The following is a 26,620-nucleotide window of genomic DNA, read 5'->3' on the forward strand; positions in this document are numbered from 1 at the left end:
ATTTCCTAGTTATAAAGTTCGCAACATAAAACCAGCAGGAGATTTTCCGTTAGCACTGAGATGCTTCTGACGGGACAGTGGACGTGGCCGTTTATTTTTGGCCTAATAATAACGTTGATCTTTGATCATAGCCAGAGCAGTTTAAACGCATTACGTGTGAAAAATACAATCCCATTCATTCGGTTGTTTATTTCCAAAGAGGTTCTTGTTGGGTTTCTTTGAGGAGATGACTACAACAATACCCCCTCCTTGGATCGGAACCAGCAGCTGGTACCATGTCGCCCTGTTACTAACCATTAGTCTACAGTTTCTTATGAAGAGCATGCTACGGTTCCGTGCAACGACTTAACTGCTTTTATATGTCCGTGGGCTATTGTGGGGGGTTTCTAGCAATGGTCATCCCCGGCACCCTTTGATTCAGGGGTACAGTAAGACACGGGAGTGAGTAGGTGATTCCATACATTTTTATATAGTACAGATAGTAAAACCTTAAAACGCTGCTGGCTCTGGTAATGATTCATCTGCCTGTAGGATACTCGGAGTTTATTCGTGAGCTTTTTCTTTCTATTTGGCTTTTCCAGATTTTGATTGGACTTAATCGACCAGATCCCGTTTACAGGAAAGTGAAACTGCACTCTAGCCCTGAAATTTAAATGTAGGCTAGTTCGAAAGGATGTGGGACCGCTGGGTTTACAACAGAGGTAGAAATCTGCAGCAGATTCAAACTTAATGGAGAAATCGTAGGTTGAATTTGTTTACCTGGGATTCTAGTCACTGAGGGTATAAAGACTGCAGAATACCCTTTACTAAAGATTTATTCAGCGTACGTTTAACAGCAAGTGTAGGCTACGGGTTATCTGTAGGTGGCGGGATTCCAGAATTTTTCGGTTTGCCTCTAACATTTAGCGCATTTCTCTGGATGTAAAATGAACACAATTTGTGAAATTTCACCAGTCAAATACTCCAGGGTCGAATCCAGGCGTAGCCTACATTTTGCATATTGTAAAAGACGAACCATTTTATACAACCGGGTATTTTTTTTTTTTGGGACAATCCAGGCGAATTTTCCTGGCTGAGCAGGCCACGCCTATCTACCATCGCTCACAAGCTACTTTTACTTTCTATTGGTTCAATCTGCGTGTTGTCTCTTACGTCCCTCTTCTGATGTACGATTGATGACGTACCCCCTACTCCCGGGTACTAACGTCGAAACATCACTAGCAAATTCTCCCTATCGATGAAGTACAGCATACACATTTTTTTCTGACTGCTGAAATAAATTCACCAGCTAAAACCCACTAGGCTACACGTTTAACAGTTGTTCTGTTGCTTTCCCTCTAAATATAAATTATAAACCGTTAACTGTATAAGTACGTTTCCAAGAACATTTCGACATTCATAATTTTTTCTTATGTGTATTTGTCATGGCTGTTTCCTTATGCTAATCACATGAACGGGATTGCGCGTAAAATTTACAATTAGTATTCATCATCTCATACACCCGGAATGCACACAAAAACAAAGGTCTGCACGTGTCATGAGTCCCATATTGTTTTTCGTAGGAACTTTTAAAGAATAAAACTAAGAATAATTAAGGAGAAGTTTTGTGAAAAAGGCCCATTTGAGAGGCTATCGAATTCCCGGCAAATGTTTTGACTTTGTTAAGGGTGTATTGCGCCCTCTGCGGTCCCATCCTGTTTTGTTTCAGTAGGGTGACGCAACCGAACGAAATACAGACTGGGAAAACAATCGACTTGCTCCTGTCTGACTGCAGACAATTGCACATTGACGGACGTTTGTAACCTGTTATAGCCTACGTTTTCAAAATTTTTAAAGTAGGCCCTATCAGTAAAATTATTGCTTACGAGTCCAGCACTACGCGGAACAGTTAATGAAGACAAGTTGCACGTATGGAAACTGGATAGGCGAAGATGACCGTCGTCTCGCGTCCAATTGACGAGAACTTGCTTGTCGTTGGATCCTGATTATGCTGCAGGTTCAGTGCTCTGGTAAAACTGCGACTCGTACAATGTCAAACTGAGTGAGCATGCCTAATGGTGGAATATCATCTCACCCGCAGAGGCACAAGAACAGGGAAGGCGTGACTCTGGAAGGATATCGATTTGACTTCCGCGTAATAAAGAGAGTCTGGATAAATGTTGTTTAATCGAGATTGTACTATGCGTTGTATGTAGGCTATCCACTGTTTGCCTCGTTGTAAGTAGCTATAGCAACAATACATCATTTGGAATAATTATCTGAAGTTCGTTTGCGTCGACATGGTAACGCGCTTTGGGGGTTTCCCAAGCTGACGTAAGGGGATTTCCACTATTGCAGACCAACTCGTCTAAAACCAAACACGAACGAATCTAGAATGAAAAAGAAGGAATGGCCAGATAAAAAATAAGCAAGCGTACAGAGCAGACCTTCGATTATAGTCGCAGTCTGTGGGTAGTTATCTGCCAACGCTAGCGTCTAAAAGAAATAGCATAATCCTCCAAGTCCATGTTTATATTCTAAACTAGATCGGTTCTTAAGAGCAAAGAAGAGAACTAGGCCTACCTCGGAACAATTTACCATTTTAGAAGACAATGACAGCGATAGTTTTTATATCCATCGACGAGGAGTCAGATTGATTTTTCTCCGTCGGCAACACAGTGGCGCTTGGTATCAACTGATCGCCTAGAAGGACTACACGAAGTGAAGTAACATTAGGTCTTGAAGAGCTGCAAAGTTACAATGCTAAAAATGGGCACCAGGGATGTCACACAGGGCGCTGCAGGTAGGACAACGTTTTATTTTCTACAGTATTTTAAGCATACATGTGCCTGTAGAATGAAGCAACAGTGAACACATAGCTAATTAAATATGACTATCTAGGCTATAGACTATTTAGCTGTGTCCTTGTACAATTTCGTGTACCATTTCCCATAGATATTAATTTATTAAATCATAGAGTTACTGTTGCGAATTGTTCATAGGTTGATCGTGGTCCAACCCCCGGGCTTTGTCCATGATGGCAAGTAGCCTAATCTGGCTAATTTAAAAAGACACTGGGCAACGTGGCATAACATGGGATATGCTGTGTGTTTAAGGCTTTTTAACGGAATTTGTTATAAATTTGTGTAATTAAACGGGTTAATTATATTTGATAACACAAACTATGAATGTGATCTGGATTTAAGACTGGACATAAAGTCGCAAGTAACGTTATCTTTTAATTTTTTATTAAAAACTCACCCGAATCATGTTGTAAATTATATATTGTTAGTTTTTTTCTTCTACAATGTTCCGTAGGACTATTTGTTTATATAGCAAGATTCGCCAACTATCTATAATAATCATATCAACTCATCTGTCTGAAGGATCACGTTTTTGTGTTCGTGACCATTCTGGTGAGGCCCAATCACAGAGTTGCTCTGTGGGTCCAGCTTTAGGAAGCGTGCCACTATATATCACACCCCTTTTTAATTCAGCGAGAGTTGCTGTGACGTCCTTTAGCACGCAGAGCGCGGATACTGGTCAGAGAGCGGTTACATGCTTGATTTAGCCTATTTCCAACGCCTTTGTTAAATATTTATTCTTTAGTAATTAATTGCCATCGCACCCTCAGTAATTTCATTTAACCAGGCTTCTGGCAGTGAATTTATACTGTATTGCCCTACTATAGTTTATTCTCAGCTGGAGCGAAGTGTCCCGTGGCAATGTATTGCTGGAAGATTCAGTAGAAAATTCAGTAGAAGTTCATCAGCTGACATGGTGCGATGCAGGTTATGAAAACTTTATGATAAGCAAAAAATTAACGCCTGCTGTGTTACAAACTATATATAGGCTACTCTGTGGCCAGTACAATGGCGTTGCATGAGCCACAGATGGTTTATTGTCAACATGTGCTTAGGTTAGACCTATCACTGGTGAAACCTAACTCCTAACTACCACATTACTAGATAAGATAGCTTATTGATTAACTATCGTATGCATTGGGATGGTTGCAGTAGCACAACAGTGATTACTGAATAGTGCAACAATTGCTGCTGTCAGTCAGACCACTTCATTAAGCAACAATCTACAGAGACAGCTGAGTGTCTTTCGAGTCAATGCCTGCTGTGTTGCATGATTCAGATGCAGCAGTTCTAAAGTCCACTTGGCGGATCCCTAAAAACTCTGTAGTCATTTTGATTAGCAGTCCCTTAATAGTCATACATTTTATTTGAAGTTCACTTACTTGAGAATGAAATCATGAAAAGTATTCTTTTGAAAGTACAATGCTTACACCAAATCAAAAGGCCCAGCCTACCAAAATTCTCAGAAGTCACAACCAGATAGTACAAATGGTTATATAATGTTACTAGATGCAGAAAGCATCAGTGGTTTCTCTTGTCCTGAAACTACTCAGTATAATTGTTGACCTTGCTTTTACAACATGTTTAAATAATTATGTTCCTCTTTCCCTCCCTTTTCTGTAGATATACTAGAATTAGGTGAGTATTCATAAACTTTGTGGTTTTTGCAACTTCTGTGCGCTAGGATGCTAGTCAGACATGTTGTGATGTAATGACACATGCTATATTTTGGTTCTGTTTGGCAAATTTATTAGTCCAAAATGAATAGGATTTAAAGTAAAACCTTTTACCTTACAAATCTAAACCCTATACCAACCAGAGGTGCAGATTTTCACACCAGAGAAAAAGACCTTTCATACCCTCTCAAAAGTGACCCATATTTTGAAAGCTGCTTTGCATAAGAATGATTTTCATGTAACTGGTAATTTTTACTGGCATTTGGAACTCCACCATGTCCGTTGGCCTCAGTAGTTGACAGCCCTCCTCTTCCTCGACAGATTTGATTGATGAGTATGTGAAGGAGAATACGGCGAAAGAGCAGGAAAGCCAGCCCCGAAAGTTACCGGGCCCACCCCCTCCCCCACAAGAGCTGGAGGACCTGAACCCTGTTGCCAGACGCCATCACATCCCCCCCCTGTTAGTGGCTCGAGGCACGGCACCCCAAGTGAGTCCTGTTTGTCGCCTCACACAAGTTCCCGTTGGCATGGTTACTGCTTGCCCTGCACTCGCAAAACTGGCAGTGGAAGAGGGAGCCCCAAAAAAAAAGTTGTGGTGGGGGAGTGGTTGTCATGGAAACCTCAATTCTGTACATCCCAGGATACACCAATGCAAGGTTGTCTGGTTTTCTGTTTGTTGTCCCACGTTTGGAATGGGCTGCAATCCTCATTTACTCATTTACATTTTCATGCCTTCAGAATAATAATACAGAGAGTTGTACATAGTTTCTGAAGAACTCCTTGATCATATTTGGATTTAAGCCTGCAGGTGTATGGTTATGAATCATGAATTATGTCTTCATAATGGCATGCTGATACAGATGCACAAGAATGTTACACGCAGCCAGAAAGGTAACTTTTCTGAGCACGCACGTGTATCACAGTGTCTGGCGTTTGCTTTTGAGGTTATGTGTGAATCTGTTGATAATATTGTTGCTTTACCCATTCCACCAAGCGGCCAGTTTCAAAAGCTTGGATCTTGCATCTGAATTGGCCTGAGGTATGCTGAGAAAAAAGGGTTATTTGGTTTGTCCATAGGGGGGAACCTTCTTTAATTCTTTATGGAACCCAGTATGGTTGGTGTGAAAAGTGTGAAAGCTCCTAGATTGAACCATTTTACCTGACAAAGAGCACTTGTGCTAGATAGAGTTCCTCTGTGGAGGCACAGAGGAGCCTTTTGGAGCCCTTTCTTTTGAAAGCGTTGATCATACTTTGCGGAACCTGAACTGGATGCCTGGCTAAGCTTCAGTGAGTCCAAGGCATGAGAACACTTAGAGAGGTGAAGGGGAGGGAGGAACGGCAGGCTGATCATGCCGATATCAACGCTGAATACGGAAATTACTAACATGAGCTCGGGACTTCTTGGATCCGCGGGTGAACTAGTGACTCCTGCGTGAATGTGCTGCAGCTCTGGGAACCCGAGGAAGCGGTTGGTGTGGATCCAAGCAGCCTGCTCAGCCTTTTGGGCTTTGCCGCGGGAGGCTGCGCGGGCAGACCCTGTGAGCAGCTGCTGTTGTTTAGGGGGTGGAGAGAAAAAAGAGAAAAAAAAAACAGATCTGTAATTTGATTCTTACTTTCGCTTTGTTCCTCAAACAGCACTCTCTTGCTCTGCCGTTGCTCCCCGCCCCCATCAACAGACAGGCAGTGCGGGTTGAAGGATCCCTCCCTCCCCCACCGCCACTGTAATTGGTCAGGTTTCTCGGAACTCACTCGGTTTCCTGCTCTGCTCCACAGTCCTCCTGGCTTCCCCAGGCACTCTTCATGCTGACATTTTTTGTTGATTTCCTAGCGTGCTCAGACACACAAACACACACACGCACGCACACACAGGGCCCTGGCACCTTTCTCCGCTACATGCATGCTGTCTAATGCCATTCTTGTTTAAAGTGGCTTCTCAACGCTGAATGATTCATGCAGTCTGGAATTTTTAAAAAATTGTTATTGCGGTTGCGCTTGTAGATCAGGCTGGACACCCGCGAAAAACAACAGCACTTGTGTTAGCAGCACGCTTTAACTTCTTCCCTTTTTTAACTTCTTTTTTTTGGTCTTCCGGTCGTTCAGAGGCTGTGAACCAGAAGGTATGGCAGTGGCTCATGGAGAGTGTGTTTATGCACATGTGTTGTTTGTGTTTTGGTGGCTGAACGGTCACATTTTTTTGTTGCGGGTGGAGTGTGTGTGGCAGCGTAGTGCTGAGAATTGAGTAGCAGGGACAAAGGAAGAGGTGGAACGTGCAGATAAAAGGTTGAGCCGACGCATTTACCTCACTTCTAAAAGGTTGGTTTGAATGTTAACAGTTTGGAGGGCAAAACAAAGTGCCTCATCCCAGGTTGGAAGAGAAACAGAATTAAGTGGGTTGCGTAAACTGGCCCACCTCCCTTCAAGAACAAATGGATGTCTGTGTATTGCGTCGGTTTGAATGCAGTACTTGGTTTTATAGTAAAGATAAATTTGCACTCCTGACATCATGATTGATGTTTCATGATTTTATCTAAAAGCGAAAGCAAGGATAGTAACCTAATTTGTTGATATCTGAATTTTAAAAACACTACACAGCTTCCTGTATGTACTGTAACATGGCAGTGAGCTAATGACTTGCTAGCAATGGGAGATGTGGTGTAAACCGAAGGTCATAGGTAGTGTAATAGTGTAATTCATTTGGAACATGTTTTGGTTTGATCTGTCTGTTGTACTTTCTATGTGGTTGCGCTGCACTTTTGTATTCCTGATGGTAACATTGGCACTGATCATTTTTGCAAGTTTCTCTGGATATGTGTGTTTGCCAAATGGCAGTAATATGATGTAATTTAATCTGAGAGATTTATTTAATTCCTCCACTTTGGCTGTAATTGTCAGTATAACATAAAATATGTGGTATATACAAATAAAACAATCAGAAAAGGTTGTGTCACAGTACACCCATGTGCCCCCCTCTCCATAGGTGCCTTCGACCCTGCCGCAGCTCACTGTCGCCACCAGCGGCATGGCCTCGCCTCATTCTAACATGGCAGGCCACCAGAGGCCTAGCCTGCGTGCCCGTGGGGGCCAGGGGGCAGTGTCTGGCATGGTGGGCCGAGTAGCCCAGCAGGAGCAGTCGGGTACGGATTTGCTGGAGCAGTTCCTGGAGAAGCCGGTGCTGGAGATTGTGGAGCAGCCCAAGGAGAGGGGCATGAGGTTTCGGTACGAGTGCGAGGGCCGCTCCGCTGGAAGCATCCTGGGTGCCTCAAGCACTGACTCCAACAAGACCCTCCCCACCATCGAGGTCAGTCTGGGGGCCCCGGCAGGGCGCCGTCCACACTGGGTTACTTTTACGGGGAACAGGATTAGGTCAGCTTTACTTAAATTCAGAAATTAACTGAAAAATCTTTATGGACATGTTTGAATTCATGAATTGAATCTCATTTAATTTCAAAACAGATTAAATAAAATCTTTATTTTCCCACAAGGAGGAATAACTATAGAGGGTATGCACATGACGTGACAGTAAGTGGAAGTCACTGCGGTTACACCCACTGAGTGGCAGAAAGACTACTGAGTGGCAGCGTTAGCGTTCAGCTTGAATGCCGCAAAAACACAAAAAACACATCTAAAATGGGAAAGAGCTGTTGTGCGATTGACTGTACAAATAGATTCAACAAGAAATCGGAGCTATCTTTTTACAGACTGCCAAAGCTAAAGAAAAGAGAAGCAAATGGATCGCTGCAATTCGCAGAAACAACTGGAATCCATGCACCGAAACGTGGATTTGCAGTTGTCATTTTGTGTCAGGTATGTTGGATTTTTGGGTAAAATCATACCTTAAGTTATGTACTGTATTGACTACTCATCAATTAAATATTTAGCATCTTTCATTTATATTCTGTGTAACTGTAAAGTTTTTGTCAGCATTTATTAAAAAACATCCATGATGATGAGCCTTGTGTTCTACAAACAAAGGGGGGATGGTTAGATAGTGTTAGCTAGCCAAGCATATAAATTATTAAGGTATGATTTTACCCAAAAATGCAACATACCTGACACAAAATAACAACCGCAAATCCACGTTTCAGTGCCTGGATTCGAGTTGTTTCTGCGAATTTGTGGCTATGCATTTGCTTCTCTTTTCTTTAGCTTTTGGCAGTCTGTGAAAAGATAGCTCCGACTTCTTGTTGAATGTCCATGGACCACTGGTTCTTTGGTAAGTTGTAAGGATCACTGTCGAGTCCAACTGCCTTTAATTTAACAGATAATCGTTTGTTTTGCTCCCGGTTTTGCAGTTTCCTCTACTAAAAGCAGCCATGTCGCAGCATGTTTTGCCACTCAGTCCCAACTGAGGGGGCGTGTTCTGGTGGGAAAGTGATGTCAATGCATACCCTCTATAGCAACTATAGCCAGGAACCACAACACAACACATATTACACCATATTCCAACACAATGCTCAAGTAAACCATAAAAGACACATACATAAAAACACAACATCATCTAAAACTACATGCTGTACAGATCACAAGCACAAATGGTATACAGTATCAGCAAAATCACAGAAAATGAAGACAAAGTGTGCAAAATGAGCAGATTGTCAAGTACCAAAGTGCAAGAGCAAGTGTGCAAATTAAGCCTGCTAATTGCTGTATGAATAAAAGGGACTTTGAATCATTTATTCCATGAAGACAGGACTCTATATCTATGGCCTGAGGGTAGGAGGTCAAACTCCCTGGGCAAGGGATGTTCAGGACAGGGCTGTATGGAATAGGCCTTCCTCGAGACCTGCTTGCCATAAAGATCAGAAAGCTGGACCTGGTTCACCCCAGTGATTTAACTAGCTGCTTCAACAAACTGGCCAAGACTTACTGGCCAAATTCAAGTCACCAAACCAGGCCACAGTGTAAAAGGACAAAACAGTAACACTTAAGTTGAAATGTCGTAATTTTAGTGTATTCGTTAAAAGTACACATAGTAGGAGTCCATTTCTATAATTGACTCCTGCTATGATTCAGAAATACTGTGAAATAAATGCTTAATGGTGCAAGTCTACAACAAAGTAACTTTTTAACAATGAAATAAGTAATTGTAATTAATTAAACAATTAAACTTTGAATGCATATGGCAAATATCACATGTGTAATTTGCAAAATGGTAGCCTACTACTGTACGCATGTGGCTTCCTTTCAGACAAATGCACTCATTACTCAGGATGTGAGTGGGGTTAGCTGTAAGCTGCAGCCTGCTTACAATGTTATCTTTGGTGCTGGAGCTGATATGTGAGCCACAAAGCCTATTCATGGAGCAATGCAGCTTTCCAGGAGCATATATAGTGGTAGAGTAGAAAGGCAGTGTCTGTGACAGTGTTACTATGGAAATGCGGAAGTGATTGAGTTTTTCCTGTATGTCTACCTATCCCATCACGTTGCATTCCAGAGCTTGGTTTGGAAGTTGGTGTCAGGGGGATTTTGATGGAAGGTACCATCTTTCCCGGGGGATGGGGGGTTCCCCAACCTTAGTGTGGCTTTGCTCGACAAGTAGCACCTCACACCAGCTGCAAAAGTGTGCAAAGGTGCACCTAACTGAAGTAGGAAGTCCCCCTAAAAAGAGGTCCACACCTCTGTGTGGTCGTTAGTGGGGAATATGTCTCAGCCCCTCCCCCCAATTTCATGCCTTTATTTAGCACAGACAGCCGCATGGAGTTAAAGGCACACTTGCGGTCTTCTCCTCAAGAGAGCACTGACTCCACTGTGCTTACGTACTAAAAGGAACCTGATCGGTCTAGATGTTGTATTGATTAGGCTCTACATGGAAGTGAACAACAGTGTGTGTGACAGCTGCCTCTAGAGCTTTAACTCTTCAGTAAAAGCTTAAATAAATGAACAGCTGTTATTGCACAAATCAAGTGAAACATGAACAATTAAAATGTATGCTCCAGGCGTGGAATATTTTACATCTATTACAATATTCTAATGAGATAAGGCAAATTTAATGATTTGCTGTCAAAATTTCAGCAGAAAGTAGCTTTGTTCAGATTAAAATATTTTTTTTATAATAACTGTTTTGGCCCTATTAATGATAAGGAAGGTAATAAAAGAGTTGGTGAGATACATGGAATAATAGAGGCTCTCTCTCTCTCTCTCTCTCTCTCTCTCTCTCTCTCTCTCTCTCTCTGTCACTCTCTCACTTTCTGTGTTTCTATCAGATTAAAGGGTGTAAACCAAAAATGAAGAAAATAAAGGTCACTGTATCCTTGGTTACCAAAGACATCCCACATCGCCCTCACCCCCACAGCCTTGTGGGCAAGGACTGTGCTGATGGAATCTGTGTTATCCGCCTGAACTCCTGCAGGTCCTGTCGGCACAGGTAAAGACCCCCTCCCCTCCAACAAACCCTCTCTTACTGCCATTATGTGGGTCACTTCTGTCCACGGCTGTATCGGACTCTTTCCTGTGTCACCCATCGCAGTTCACACAGGGAAGAAGCTTCATGTGTAACTGGCCTGCTATAACCAGTGATTTTGCTTAAATGTGCTTGACTAGCAGACACTTGATGTCATTGCCTGTCTGAGGCCAATTGGTGAAGGGAATTCATTTCAGATAGCAGAGCTATATACCCTGACTCTGTGTGTGTGTGTGTGTGTGTGTGTGTGTGTGCACGCATTGGTGCTGTTGTATTTCTCTCACCCAGCTTCTCTAACCTCGGAATCCAATGTGTGAGACGCAAGGAGCTGGAGACGGCTCTGGAAAAGAGAAGGAGCCAGAAGATTGATCCGTTTAACAGTAAGTTAAGACACATATGTATGTACATGTAAACTCCCTCTTTCTCACACACACACACACACAGTTTAACTGTAATTGAACACTCACAAACTGGTTTAACTGTAATTGAACACAGCTCTGCACTGTGTTAACAATGCAGACCTGACTGAGCCATGACAACTGGATTTTGTGAAGACTGAAAATTGCCATATATTGTATTATTTAAATGAATAACAAAAATAGTCATACAGTCTGTGCAATTATTCATAGTAACAGCCCACACACTGTTTGTCAGTTGCTTGTTGGATCTCACGGGAAAAAAAATGGTCATCATTGTGGCTTATTTTCTTCACCTCCTTTTTTTGGCATCCCACCATCACCCTTGAGAAAGTTATAAAAATCCCCTCCCGGTACTTTTGATTGGCGGTCGGTGTGGTTTTTCTATTTCGGTAGCACGAAGTGCATGAACACAGGATGTGAAATAAGATAGAGACATGTCTGGACGTTTTGATATATACATAATTCAAGGCAAGATTAACATTCATATGCCCCCAAGGGTAACATTCACCTGAGAACAGTGTGGTTTTGATGAGGGCAGGAGGCTGGACCGTAATTTTGTGTGCTGTGAGAGGATTTCGTGTTAGCACCATGAGCCAACGCCTGCTCTGTTAAGAGGAGAAGTGCTCTTCTGATTCACCCTCTGCTACCATCAGTGTGTGGGTGTTTTTCTTTTGGCGGTCACATGAATGGCTTTTCTGTGGCATTTGTGTTGTGTCAGCGCATATTCCTTTTTTCCGTTTGCATTGCAAATAAATCTATTGCTCACCTGCCCCGTCCAACCTTTGTTTATGCATTCACCTTGTCCCTGGTAAAAGCTGCCAGGTTTTCCCAATCAAGGTGGTACTGGGTGCTATTGAATTTCTTAAATTATAAGTAGCAGGTGTGGCAGCCAAAACTAGAACAGGATAGGTGCAGTGGGCTAAATGGAAGTGCAATCTGCGATGAAAGTGCCACGTGTGTGCCTAAAGGCAGGAAGTGTGAAACAGGAAGTGCTCCTCTTGTGGTGGAGTTCCATGCCTGTTCACGTGAAGCGTGGGTGTTGCCATCCCATGCGCAGGGCCTTGTAAACAGAAGCACGTCTCTGGCTCTGTTCACACTAAAATAAATGGCAGAATTTTCCCACAAATTTTACTGGGGAGAACTGCATTATAATAGTGAACCTGCTGTGAAATAAAAACGGAAACAAAAATTTGTGTCACCCAAGAGCCCTGACAGAGCAGTGGATCTCAGTGCAGTGCACGGATCCTGAAGGACCAGGAGTCCCAGGGGGTGTTGCATAATTGGCTCGTAGCACCACCCAGGGATGTGGGGCTTCAGCTGACCGGTTCCCCCTCCCTCACTGCTCAATAGCGACACCTCTGGCCAGATGTGTGCCTGCGGTCTGACTCTGACAGAAAAGAAATTCTGTCCTTCGGGAAAATAGCATGGCCAAAATCAGCAGCAGCTGTGCTCTCTCGATTTGGAAGTCTCAGACAATTATGACATATAATTATGACGACTGGGCTTTTCAAATTGGGGATTGGATTAAAAAAAAGGATAAAAAGGTTTATACAAAGAGTTCTTCGCTTCCATTTTACATCAGAGCCTTTTCTATAAATGAGGAGAAAGAGGTGTGCTGTCATGTAGGTCAGTGCTATGAAGGGTGGAACTGGTGACTCACCAGTTAGACTATGTCTTTCACTTTCATAAGCAGCTGTAAGCTTTGTCGAGAATCACTCTGGTTTAAGGGGCCAGGCTGAGTGTGCTGTGGAGGAGGGGGGCATCTGGCCCCCCTCCCATCCCCAGGGGACTGAAATCTCAACATTCTTTCCATTTCAATTTTTAAAGTGAAGAGGTGGAGTGACTCAAATATTCCTTTCCAAAATGTGGAGCATGCTGTTGCATGGTGCACAATATGCTTTATATATGCGATTGAAGTCCCACCCTTCCCTTTCTAACTCTCTCCTTCCTCGCAGCCGGTCAATCAAAGAGCATTGAGGACATCGACATGAATGTGGTGCGGCTCTGCTTCCAGTGTGAGGTGGAGACGGAGAACGAGGAGAGGATCCTGCTGAGTCCTGTGGTGTCCAATGCCATCTATGACAAGAGTAAGCACTCTGACACTGCCCCCTCCCCAAAACTGCCCGAAACAGACTCCCAATTCGGTACAGTTATCTGTGCAATACGTGACTGACCATCTCTCTGTAGTGTTTAAAAAATAATATATATATATATATATATATATATATATATATATTATCATTTAATTGTAAGCCAAAGATAAATCTTTGCAGAATCCAGGCCACTGTCTTGACCTCCATTTTAAGAATCTTTGGCTTGCACAATTCCTATGAGAATTTAAAGAAAAGAGTATTGAATTGAGAAAGTATTTTCCAAGTCTCCACATAGCAGTGTGTTAAGAGGAACCTTTTTTCAGCAATCTGAAACCATTGCAGTATTCACATCCTATTTTGTCCAGTTTCTCTTTTGCCATGTGGGAATCATTTGGTTGCAGTATATTGAATTTACATTGTACAGTTAATGCTTTATTTTATCATTCAGTCATCAGTCAAATTGGTTGTGCCCGTCATTGTGAACCCTAATCCCTAGAATGGTGTACTGTATTGCTAGACCAGCTGTGCTTACCAGTGCCTCAGTGTACCTTAAATAAGACTCATAAGGGAAACGGACTTGGTTAAGGTTAGGTTTGGCTAAACTGCAAATGTTACCGCAAGCGATTCAAGGGAATTAATTTTCAAAAGGGAAATTAAATAGCGGTAGGTTTCCCCCACTATGGTGGAAGAAAGACTGAACATAGTCAGCACTTTTTCGCTTTCAATTGCGAGAGGATCACTGGATAATTAAGATATTCCAAATTGATAAACTGTTCAGCCAGACTTTGAAGGGAACATTACTTGATAATATATAAACCAGTGAATCCAGAATCCAAGCTGTGGTGTGTTGTGGGCTCTCAGCTGTAACATTAAATGTAATCTGGTTTCCATAGCATGGATGTGATAACATAACAAACAGCAGCTTGACAATGTGTGTTTTCCCCATGGAAACAGAAGCCACCACCACATCAGAGCTAAAGATCAACCGGCTAAATGTGGTCAGAGGTCCCTGTACTGGCAAGACAGAGATATACCTACTTTGTGACAAGGTGCAGAAAGGTGAGCATCTATAGATTCACCCCCCCCCCCCCCCACACACACACACACAACAACAACAACATTGATCTGAGGATAGTGTCACATTTTTACCTGAAGGTCTGGGGTTGGGGCTGGTCCTGAAACAGTCATAGTTCTGCTTGTGGGTTTGTCGCAGATTGTTATGGAAACCCTGAATTGTTTGAAACTACGTGAACACAATTGTACAGTGTCTGAGGAAGTAATCTCACCTCAGATTCACAGTTGAGACAGCAACTCCACCACTCCTTAACTTGTCAAAAAGTGTTCAAAAGGGAGGGTGGGTGTAACCACACACCCATGACCCCTGCTGGTTGATGGGGCACTCACAGTTCATCTATTGAGCTGCACATAAAGGGAGAATTCCTCCAGCTCATGTCTGTGCGAGCCTGACTAGTCGACTGTGGAGTGTAATGCGGCTGTGGCAGCATCACGTGCTGCAAAGGAGAGCACATGCACTCTCCCGATTCCACAATGGAAATTGTAATGAACAATGCAGCATGAGCAGGGCATTGCAGGTAGCATTAGCATTTACATTAATATATTTGCATTATTGCATTTGCATTAGCTTTAAAAGCATTACATTTAAAAAATGTACAAATTACATATACTGATTTGCAAGTGTCATTTTTATCCTTTACAAACACAGATTAGAAAATTCGTATTTCAGATTAAATGCCATACTGTGTTTGTGAACAAACATTTTGTCAATTGTTAAGTCACCAAAGTTGAAGGCAGTTGACTGAGTCTGGTTGTGTGCATTAATTAATATGTAGATATATGCAGAAATCCTTTACCAAGTACATACTTGAAAATATTTAACACTTTAGATGCTAGCAAATTTGAAACCAGTGCAGCAGTTCCCTGGAGTGGTTACAGCATCTTACTAACCAAAATGTACAAACATGTGAAAGAAGAATTGCTGTAAATATTGGTGAAAATAGATATTTCTTTAAAAATTGCTTGTAATCTGCAGTAATTGTACTGGTGCCTGAGGGGTTAAAGTATTTCAAGTAATTATTTGATCCATGTGTGGTACACAAAGGGCCCTGCTTGTGGCCATTGCTAACATGGTGTGTGTGTCTGTGCAGATGACATTGATATCATCTTTAGCGTGGGGAAGTGGGAGGCCAAGGCTGAGTTTGCCCAGACGGACGTCCACCGGCAGATTGCCATCGTTTTCAAGTCGCCCCCGTACTGGGAGCAGGACATCAGGGAGGAAGTGGATGTCAACGTCTTCCTGCGCCGTCAGTCCGACCACATGGACAGCGAGCCCGTCAAATTCACCTACGAGCCCCAAAACCAAGGTCAGGAATTCCCCCAGCACCCTCTCTTCCTGTCTGTTCCATTTTTTTTTACTTCCTGTCAGCTCCTGTGAGGCTGTGAATATTTTGTTTGAATTAAAAATGAGAAATTTTTGTTTGGGATTAGGAAGGCATATTGCATGCTTGTTAATTGCCTTCCACAATTCGATTCTGAGTAATTGAAGTATTGCCGGTTTTATGGCTTTTGTGCAATTACGTAATGCCACAGTGATAGCCTGATGATTGTAAATGATCCACCAAGGTTATTGTTGAACAAAAGCCCTTTGTGTTATAAGGTCATTCTGATTTTCCCATGATGAGTTTTACTGGTCAGGCTAGGCTTAGCCTTGGTGCTTTTTTCAGCTGCACTGTCAGCATTCTCTGTGTCACAGACAGACTGAAAACCCCTGTGCCAAAAACCACACAAAACTGACGCCCTATAAACATCCATTGAATAAAAGCTGAAAAACGGCTATTCTTGGAATGAGCTGTCTGTTTATTAATAAATTTGTCTTGGCTGTGAGAACCTGGGGGGACCCCACTGAAACAATGAGTTTAGTTTTTAGAATAAGCGTCTTACTTTCAGTTGAGTCATGAGGGAAGTGCTGAAGCAGCGGCAATTCGCTGAGCTAATACTAATGCTACTGTTGCTGCGTTATCCGCTAACACTAACCATATTTTTCCCATCACCTGTAAGGAAGAACTAAATAACATTTTGTTATGTACAATTACATAAAAATATGTGTATTGGAGATCCCAACTCTTTATCTTACAATTATTTCACTTTTCTGTGGTCAGTGAATGGGCAATAAAGTAAGGAGGTGTTTAACAAGCAGTGCAGTTGGCTAAGACAGTACTGTAATTATTAAGTTTATTGTATCACAATACAGACTTAAAAAATATGTGATAATTAGTGCATGTTTTCCTTTCATCATGAGCCAAACAATATACAGACGTACCTTTCCGGTTGTGGTATGATGTATAATAAATGCAGATGATGTGACATTTTGTTTTAAATTCTGTCTGCTTGCAGATCCATATGAGGTAAATCGGAAGAGAAAACGCAGATCTGATATGAAGTTTGGTGAGAGGTGCAGTGTACCAGGTAAGAACGTACAGGATTTATCTGGAAATACAGTTTCTGATACAGCTTCTGATACAGTTATGAGGTTAAAGTGTATTATAATAGTTCAGAAACTTGGTTTGTAACTCAGGAGTTGCAGGTTTGATTCCCAGTTAGGGCATAGTTGTTGTACACTTCAACAAAGGTACTTAACTTGAGTTGCTTCAGTAAATATCCAGCTGTAAAATGTATTGTATATAGAAATGTGAGCTGTGTAAGTTTCTGTGGATAAGATGCCTAAAGGGAAAGGGCTTGTCCTGGTAAGGCACTGTTCTAGTGCGTGGGTTGGGCGCCACGGTCTGATTGGGGCAGATGAATCGGGACAGGGCCAGTGCCGAATGTGGGCAGCAGCCCCACAGTGAGACGCACATTAGGATTCTAGCGTTGCCTAGGGACGGGTGGGTTTCAGTCGGCTAGGATAACGACTCCTTGTGCACCCGCGGTCAATCAGGCACCCGTAAGGCTGCACACACGCTGTACTCCTGCGGTCTCACTGGCGGAACGCGCCGTGATAAGAAGAGGTAGCTGCAAGCGCATCCTTCAGAGGAGAGCGCATGCTTGTCTGCGCTGTTGCTAATCAATGAGCAGTGAGTGCTGATAAACTTTCCTAATCAGGGGCATTCCAAATTGGGGAGGGGCATAAAAAATGCCTAAATGGAAGCAACGGGAAGGGAGATAAACATTACAAAAAGACAAAAATCCAGCTGACAGCAAGTTGGGGTAGCCGGTTATTTAAATTCAGATTTTTCTCTCCTGTTGAGTTTGCGCTTGTTGAGTCTCCCCTTTGTGTTTCACCCACAGCACAAAGCGTGACTCTACCAGAGTCGCTGTCTCCGCTGCCGTTCGCCCCGCCCTCGTTCGTCCACCCTGATGACCCCCAGCCGGAACTGGTAACCCCGCACCTGCCACAGGTGATGGAGGAGATACATCACCCCTTCACCTCTCAGGACGTCAAACAGGAGGACAACTTTTGCCACAGCCTGGCAATGATGGACTCGGCAGATTTCCAGGCCATCATGTCGGGGATCTCTCAGGTCCTGGGAGATCAGGTCGCCACCGGCCTCCCCCCTCTGCTGGACGCTGGGTTCCACGAACAGGTGCCTTCGCAGGGCTACGGGCACCCCAACGTCAGCCTCCCCGCCACCTTCAACCAGGACCCCAACTCCAACTACGCCCTGCCGGGCATGGACTTCAACTGCAACATGCCGGAGGAAAGCAGGATGCAGCCGGACATGAACTTCTACAACGACGTGCACTTCAACCACTACCCCAGCCAGATGGTCAATGGCACGCAGCCCCACCTCCAGGCCCTGTCCTTCGACCCGCTGCTGGAGGACCCTGACGGCCCCACTCCCCAGCCCCTACGCCCGTGCGAAACCGAGGACCCCGCCCTGGGCCCCCCCGTGAAGACGGAGAGCCACATAGATCTCTGAGGCCCCGGAGGGAGGCTGGCAGGCGAGCGCCGAAAAGGGAACGGGTCTGAATCTTCACTGTTATCATTCCAATTAGACGCGTGTCCCGTGTGGGCTGAGGAGGGACAGGCAGACATTTCCGTCGACTTCGTGAAGGTAGCTAATAAGAGGACACGGCTGTCGGCATCCTGTCTGTATTAGGACCAGACCGAGACTGACAGACTAACTGGTCAGTGCATTGCCTAAGCAGTTTAGCTGCTGCGGACGTTTGTTCGATTGTGCTTAAACACCCTGGCTGGAACCAGAGAAGATGTGAACAACGGCGTTCTGTCTCTGATCTTGAGTGACAGTTCTCCTTTATTGTGAATGGCAGGCTTGTTCACGCAGGGACAGTGTCGAAGCAAAGAGTGGAACATTCCAGATAAAAGTCCATCCAGACTCTTGGCCCCTGTTGGGACTCAGACTGCTGCTAAACCGGCAAACTGCTAGCGATGGACAGAGGTTACAGATGCAAAATGGCCTCCACTTTGTCCGAGTGAAATACCCAGTGTAGCCAAACTGTTAAGCATCAGCCTCACCCTGTAGCTCTTAAAAGGGAATCCTGTTGCCGAGCAACCAAGACACACCCACTACACAACACCCATTGGTCATGTCTCAGGGTCACATGGTTAAGGGCTTCCCAGATAGGACTTTATACTTTTGAAGTGAACTGAAACGGGGGGGAAACCAGCTGCCCTTCACCTAAAACCTCTCTGTGGCAAAAACCAGTCCTTTCAGAGTAGCTCACCATTGTGGGAGGAATCCAATATCTTATACTGCTGTGAAGGATCACACCCACCAGAGAGAAAAATGTGAAGGAAATTACCCTTAAATGCATTGTGAAATAGATCACACTTCTCTCTCATTTGTATGTACATTCCAATAATTCCAATAGTTGACAGTAGATAAGAGCAAGAACTCCTGCTAATAGTAAATAAGGACAAATATATGTTTGCTAATTGTAGATTGTAGGGAAAAAGCACCTTTCCTAATACAATATGATAGTATTCATCAAACATGTAGGTACAGTAGCATTCATTCTGATAATATGATGATCACAGCCATATTAATGCCACAATGTAAATGACTTTGACGTTTTGATACAGCACTGACAACATTTTGCATGCTTGTGAAAGCATGTTGAGCTCAAAATCTTTCCTTGTTCATTTCCTGTTGTCTGTGAAACTTCTCCCACTATTGACCATTTCTTGTCCAGTCGTGTGCCTGAAGTAGTTGGTTTTAAATAAAACAAATGCAAAACTCAGTGTCCGTAGTCGTGTTACACATCCAAGTCACAAGCACTTATCATATCCCTTAAGATAATGATGGGTGATTTGAATGACAGCTTCAGGAAGCACACTACGTGCCTCCTCAGTTGTAACCAGGCAAAGCCACTGCCAGTATAAGCAGGTAAAAGCAGTTTCCACTTACCCAGAATACTGTCTATCCATTCAGATAGTTTCACTGAGAATTCACAAGTTTTCTAGATATCCACTGCAGCTCATCCTGATACGTCTCTTTCCAAATATAATGCCATGGTTACTCACGAACATCCACACTGCTTAATCTGTGAATGGTTTCATTGAAAACTACTTTCTACAAAGTACACAAACTATCCAGGCAAAGTCTCAACCAAAGCATGGTAGTATTCAAGCAAAATTGTTAAAACGATGGTGGAACAGTGTTTTAAAACAACATTGACACTGCAAACTTGAATACTTGCATGCTTTGGTTAAGACTTTGTGCAGATATACACAGTTGGCATACTTTGTACTAAGTAGTTTTTGATGAAACCTTGCACAAGTTAAGCTCTGTGGGTGTTCATGAGTAGCCGTGGCATTATATTTGGATAGATACGTTGAGTTTTCTGAATGTCACGACTCAGAAAACAATTGAGAGACTCAACAATTGATAATTACAGTCAGGTGGCTTAGTGCTGGGCCAAAACAAAAACCGGCACCCAGGTGACATTGTGTCTATATTTTATGTTGTACCCATGCACAACATGAGATTGAAACGGTGCCATACATTATGGTTATTAAATTCCTCACCATAAAAATAAAATTTGTTCTCATATATTGGGTTTGTGTTCAACAGAATATGTACAAAGCAAGAAGTAACTCCATGTTGATTTAAATGTGATGTTTGACTAGAGAAGATTAGTGGGAGTTTTTCTTCTGTTCTCCAAACATCCATATATGTCATCTGAATGGCATTTCTGTGAGATGCATGTAAAAGTACACCAAATGTACACCTACATGTTTTCCCCCATACATTTACATTTTTCACCAGTAAATAAATGTAAAATAAAGTCGAATAAATTCCCTGTATTGTTCATTTAGGAGATGATAGCATCCTGGTTCCTCGTTCCACAGTAAATACGCTACGGATATTTCGCAGCGTACGCAGGGGAAAAATCCAGTCATGCACCGGGTTAAGATGCAGTGTACTTCGAGGAAATGTAAATGGCACATTAGTATGTGTGCCCAGGTGACTGCTTGTCAAAAACAATTTACAAAACGGCCGTTGTCTTAGTTCCATTTGTGCTGTAAGCCATGTATAAAGGTCTGCTCTTTGTGTTCGTCACAGGTTTGGAACGTGGAATGTTAACTTAAAATTCTTTCTTCCTCTATCGCAGTTTAAGCACTAGTAACCGCGGAGCGAAACGCACCTCACCGCAGTCGATCACACTCTCTGCTGTTCTGAAGCCCTTTCTCCCTTTTATCCCCGTCTATTTTTAGCTCTTGGAGTTTGCGCCGCCCACGCGCATTCCAATCGCTAAACACGCTCGCTCGAAAATGCGGTCGAAATCAAGGCATTTTCTCTCCAGGGAGCTGCCTCTCGCTTTCTTTGTGTCACTCTTTAATTACTACCGGATTTGTGTCTGCTTTACATGATAATAAGAAAATGAAGGCATGGTTTCTTTCATGCTGACATGAAAAACCCACTTCTGCTGTAAATGTGCAGCTCTGAACACAAGCCGACTGATTTGACCTTGCTGGGTGCCCGTGGGGCCCCAGGTTTCCTGAGTAGGAGAAACTGACTTCAAGGAATAATTAACTTTCTGGGGTTTTTCTATTATACTAGTTTTAGTGTATGATTTCAATTGACACAGGCAGTTTTTATTTTTATTTTTTATTTTATTGCATGCAATGAAGGATATTCTATATACTAGAAGTTTCTGATGACTGGTCGCTTTACAATGGTTGGTATTGGGGTACTTGTAGTGATTTGTGGTCTGAAGCATGAAAATACACTTCACTTTAAAGCAATTTGTTGTTTATTTCAAAATGTTTATAGACAATTATAAACATTAATTCCCAATTTAATATTATGGCAGTATGGCAGTGGTCTGTGGTTGAATGCACAAAAAGAAATAGTTCCTCCTGAAGATAAGAATAAACAAAAATCTCTGAAGAGCAATATGGTCATATGCATGTGTACAAACACTGAACACATAATGTTGCTGTACAAGCTACCTTATAAGTATGCAAACTAATACTTCCATGCTTTAGACCATGAACTCTGAATGCCCCATACCTGCCATTGTAAAGGCGGAAGGTTTCAGAAACTTCTCTATGTTAAAATATCCTTCCTTGCACATAAAACTATCAGGGCCAGTCAGAAACATACACTAAAACTGAAATAATATTTTTTTTAAACCCGAAACATGAACTATTCATTTATGATAATGGGCAGCAGCTATGGGTCCTATTGAGTCACATAATTCCCACTCACTCCCCCACTGATGCCCACCTGAGTCCTTGTTCTGCTTTCAGCTCTGGGGTGATGATTCACTAGCTAGAAATGCCATTTGCCCAGCTCTGAATGGCTCCACTTCTCATTTACAATCAGCAAGAATTACTGCTCAGTGGGGTGTATGATGTCATCATGATACATCCCTGACACATTTTGTAAGGGCTTTACTATGAATTGCTGATGAATGTCACAACTATTTGAGACTACAGCTGTAGACAGCAACCAGGCAGTACAAGAAATAGGTAATAAAATGCTGAAGTACATTTCTCTGTAGTGTGCTATGTTTAAGGTTTTATTTGTTATATGCCATTTTGGCCAGTACTGCATTGTAAAAGAGATTGCAAATATCAACAGGATCATTTCCTGGTAAAATAAAGGTAAAATGCACTTTTTTAAATAATAAAAGTAGTGAAAGATTATTTAGAAACTGTTTTAAAAATCAGATTTTTACTGGTTGCCTACAAATAGAAGTCTTGTCTCTACTGTCCTCTCACAGTGTTTATTAACTATTGCAACTCTATAAAAAAAGAGAAAAAAGTGAATTTAATACATATCAGTTATATGTTCATTTTCCGGCTGGTAGTTTAGGTTTACTAAGATAACATGTTTGAACTTGGAAGTATAGCTGCTTCGCAGTTACTCAGCTTGCTTTCTGTTGCCAAAATGCACACGCATCTTCGTTACATCATTACTGTTTACAAACTGTTGAGGGGTCTATACCCTGGGGGTGGTAGGATACACCCAAAATGTAAATATGTAAAGAAAAACCCAAATGGATTCATTTCTTTTCTTTTTTCCTCAGCTCATAGCAAATTTGTCTCTCAGAGGGGTATTAAATTAAAATGACCTCCTGGTTTGATTAGTCTCTGCCCACGTCACCAGCACCATGTCAGAATACCATGTCAGTGCAAATGTTTTCATACAATGAAGACGACAAAGGCACAACCTAACTGCATACAAGCTTGGTTTCCATTCCAAAATGCTAATATCCTCAGTTCGCAAAGGTTTAAAGCCAAATTTGGGCCAAATGTACTGGTTAGAGAATTAAAGCTGCCAACTATAGTCAGCCAAAATGTCTCAAATGATTACAAGTGCTTAGACAATGGCCTAAAGTACTTCTCTGACTAATGCAGAGGTAATCTGAGATTTAATTGACACTTTTCTCTAATCATATGAAATGTTATTCTCAGAGTTGATAAGATCACTTTCAAAACTTGCTTTGGTGAGGTCTTTAAATCTGTTCCATCTCTCAGCACTTTCTTCTTTACCAATACCATAAACAACTGAGTTGTGAGAACCATATGGGAAATTTCATGGCTGAAAGGTGCCAAACACAGACTGAATGCCACATGCACACATGCACACATAGACACACACAAACACACACGTGCGCACACGCACACACACACACGCACACATGTGCGCACACACAAATAAATCAAACACATATTTAGCATGGAATTCTTTACTGTGATCAGATAGACACTGAACATATGCACATGACAGGGCAATTCAGATAACAATGAGGAAGACAGTATGAAGAAGTATTAGTGTTGGCCTTTGAAATAGGCGCATAAAATGTCGTTTTTCGATGTGGCTGTTTCAAAGGTCACAAAACGTTACTTTCCCTTGGAATGACATGCACCTGTGAAGTTTCTTTACTGACACACAGGACCACACAGAGCCCTTAGCCAGTCTATGAGTTCTCTCAATGTTACTTCCTACTGCTGGTCTCATGCCACTGAAAGGGAATGTATTGTTTACATCTTGGTAACGATAAAATAGGTCTAATATGACCAGATTCTTATTGGCTCATAATCTCTAGAGGAGTGCTGAGAAGATAATATTCTAGAGTTTGGGATAATAATGTGGTCAGGCTAACTGAAATGCTATGACCTGTTTTGCTTAACATTGATTTTGCTCAGTTTCTGAATGTACATGTACCAAAGTGAAGCGGCCACAGTCTGTCTGAACCACTGGATTTAAAGCTGACAATGAAATGACACACCTCCTGCGTCACTGAAGCCAATTCATAGAGCCAGGGGAATTTTCAGACTGACACTGTAAAAAAAACACACAAAAAAACACACACAACAAAAGCATATAAATCGTTATTGTCAATATCTCTCTCATGAACAAAGTTACATCATTGCAATGGCCTTGGTATTTTTCATCAGTCTTGCTCGCCAAAAACATATCACCGTGTCTATTGATACACCAAACATTCCACAACAGATGATAAAGTGCCCAACATGTAATATTCATTAATATTTAATCCAGCTCGCACCCAATGACCTGCATGAGGATTGGTTGTTGTATAGGTAACATTTAACCAGGGCAGGTTTGGCAAGTTTGATGTGTTTACAGGTCCCTGATTATTATTACAACCTTTCTATTATAACTGGGCCTACAAGTGCATCAGCACTTCTCTGGGAAAAAACGCAGACAAAGACATTAGGGAACTGGTCTGGGCTGCTGTGAAAACAGTATGTTATAGGGGCTTTTTTAAAGTGCGTATTTCTTGCCATAACTTCTACATTTGTGAGAAATGACTTGAACGCAACCACTCCGTCGACAAAATGTTATGTTGTACAGCTGCCTCAGTTTAAATGATCAATGAAATGAAACAATGTGGTAAAGAATATAACCTTTGTGCAACATGACTTGTTCTGTTTTCTTGTTTAAAGCACAATCTAACCATAATCATGCTCAAAAAAATCAACACACACTGCATTTATGAATTTTATTTCTCACACTTACTCCTCAGACTGAAGAATTGTACTTTCTCAGTGCTCATTACCACAACCTATCCCCAGGGTGCAAGTATACCTTCTGGTTATGTTGATACATTTTCAGAAAAAAATGTGCAGCATTATGCAAAATATAGCCAACTAAGACTGAAGTTATCTAACAGCAATATAAAGAGTTGGACTGATTTTGAGGTTTAATTACAATTTTATGTCAGTCTATATGACCATGTGTCCAAGAAGGCTGAGATTGCATGGGGAGTTCCACAGGGATTGATACTTGAGCTTCTACTATCACTTTTTGTACGTCGCTTTGGATAAAAGCGTCTGCCAAATAAACGTAATGTAATACTCTTTACTCTGTATGTTGGCAAACATGGTGCAATATTCCATACCTATGCCGATAATACGCAGTTATATATGTCTGTAGGGCCAGATGATGACAATGTTTTTAAATTGTTGGTTAATTGTCTATCAGACATCACACGCTGGCTGGCTCTTCTTACATATGTCCATATGCTCATTGGGAAAAACTTAAAAATAAACTGAGCCCTCCTGGGTTAAAATGTAAACCACAAGGAAAAAAATTGGGGGAAATTTTTTACTCTGATCTGAGGTTGAATTCATGAATTAATTCAGTAACAAAAACAGCATTTCTTTCATTTAAGAACCATTTCCTGAGCATTTATTTCAAGGAGACACGGTTACTGCAGTGCTTTTTTTTCTGGCCTTCCAGAAAAGTCAATTGATGCAGCTGCAAGACCAGGACAAAAATGAGAGCTTGCATTTTCCCTGTCCTTGCTACCCTGGGCTGGCTACCTGTGGATTTTAGAGTTGATTTTAGAGATGAAGTTGTTTTTAATGCACTAAACAGTTTTTCACCTAAATGTATCTGTGATTGATTATCTAAGTATGTCCCCAGTTGAGCCCTAAGATCCAGTGCTGGTCTTCTCTAGATTTTCAAAAGTAAAGCATAAATAAAAGAAAACACATTTATTTAGATTGGCTTTTAATTAGTACATTTGTTTTTATTATGGATTTTTTGTTGGAGTATTATTCATTTATTATTATTATTATTATTATTATTATTATTATTATTATTATTATTATTATGTCCCACAATAAAGTACCGCAAATAACATTTTGCTGACATATTTAGCCAGCATTACATTACATTTATTTGGCAGACGCTTTTATCCAAAGCAACGTACAAAAAAAAAAAGCAGTAGCAAGCTATAATGTTTGTCAAGCTGTGGCTCACTAACCGGTCTTCAGCACTACAGCCCCATCTACAGTTATGTTTTCAAATGAGTATTTGCGCAGTGCCTCCTGTAAGCCACAAATGGGGGTTTTCTTTTTTGCAAATTGTGCCAAGAGGATTGTCTCAAAAATCCCCAAGTAAATGCAAGCGACAGGCAATGCACAAATGTGAACTAGCTGCATTAATTTGTGAATCAGCTGCATTTATTTGTGTAGCCACAGCATTAATTAAATGATCAGCTACATTTATTTGTGCATCAGCTCCATTTGTGGATCCACAGCATTTATTAGTGGGTCAGCTGCTATTTGCGCATCAGCTGCATTTATTTGTCAACCAGTTACATTTATTTATTTATTTATTAGACAATAATACCACCATACATTTCATTTCAAATAAAAAAATTCATTGAAATTGAATTAAATGAAAAAGCCTCAAAATTATGGACATTTTTATGAATGGAATTTAATTTA

At 41.8% G+C, this 26,620-nt stretch overlaps 1 protein-coding gene across 3 annotated transcripts; it reads left to right on the plus strand.

Moving 5' to 3' along the window:
* Positions 1–61: 61 nt before the first annotated feature.
* relb (v-rel avian reticuloendotheliosis viral oncogene homolog B) lies at positions 62–19,647 on the plus strand. 3 transcript variants are annotated; one of them, XM_064303297.1, is made up of 11 exons: positions 62–2,782; positions 4,467–4,481; positions 4,841–5,007; positions 7,497–7,817; positions 10,723–10,883; positions 11,208–11,299; positions 13,294–13,425; positions 14,386–14,490; positions 15,597–15,812; positions 16,843–16,914; positions 17,734–19,647. In XM_064303297.1, exons 1-11 carry the CDS (start codon positions 2,740–2,742, stop codon positions 18,363–18,365), a joined length of 1,956 nt encoding a protein of 651 aa, XP_064159367.1. In that variant the 5' UTR covers positions 62–2,739; the 3' UTR covers positions 18,366–19,647. The 3 variants fall into 3 exon arrangements, with proteins under 3 accessions (XP_064159367.1, XP_064159370.1, XP_064159369.1); XM_064303300.1 differs by lacking the exons at positions 62–2,782; positions 4,467–4,481; positions 4,841–5,007 and adding an exon at positions 6,166–6,636; XM_064303299.1 differs by lacking the exons at positions 62–2,782; positions 4,467–4,481; positions 4,841–5,007 and adding an exon at positions 6,643–6,832.
* The last annotated feature ends 6,973 nt before the right edge of the window (positions 19,648–26,620 follow it).

This window comes from Anguilla rostrata, chromosome 12 (assembly GCF_018555375.3).
Source record: "Anguilla rostrata isolate EN2019 chromosome 12, ASM1855537v3, whole genome shotgun sequence".
NCBI classification, from domain to species: domain Eukaryota; kingdom Metazoa; phylum Chordata; class Actinopteri; order Anguilliformes; family Anguillidae; genus Anguilla; species Anguilla rostrata.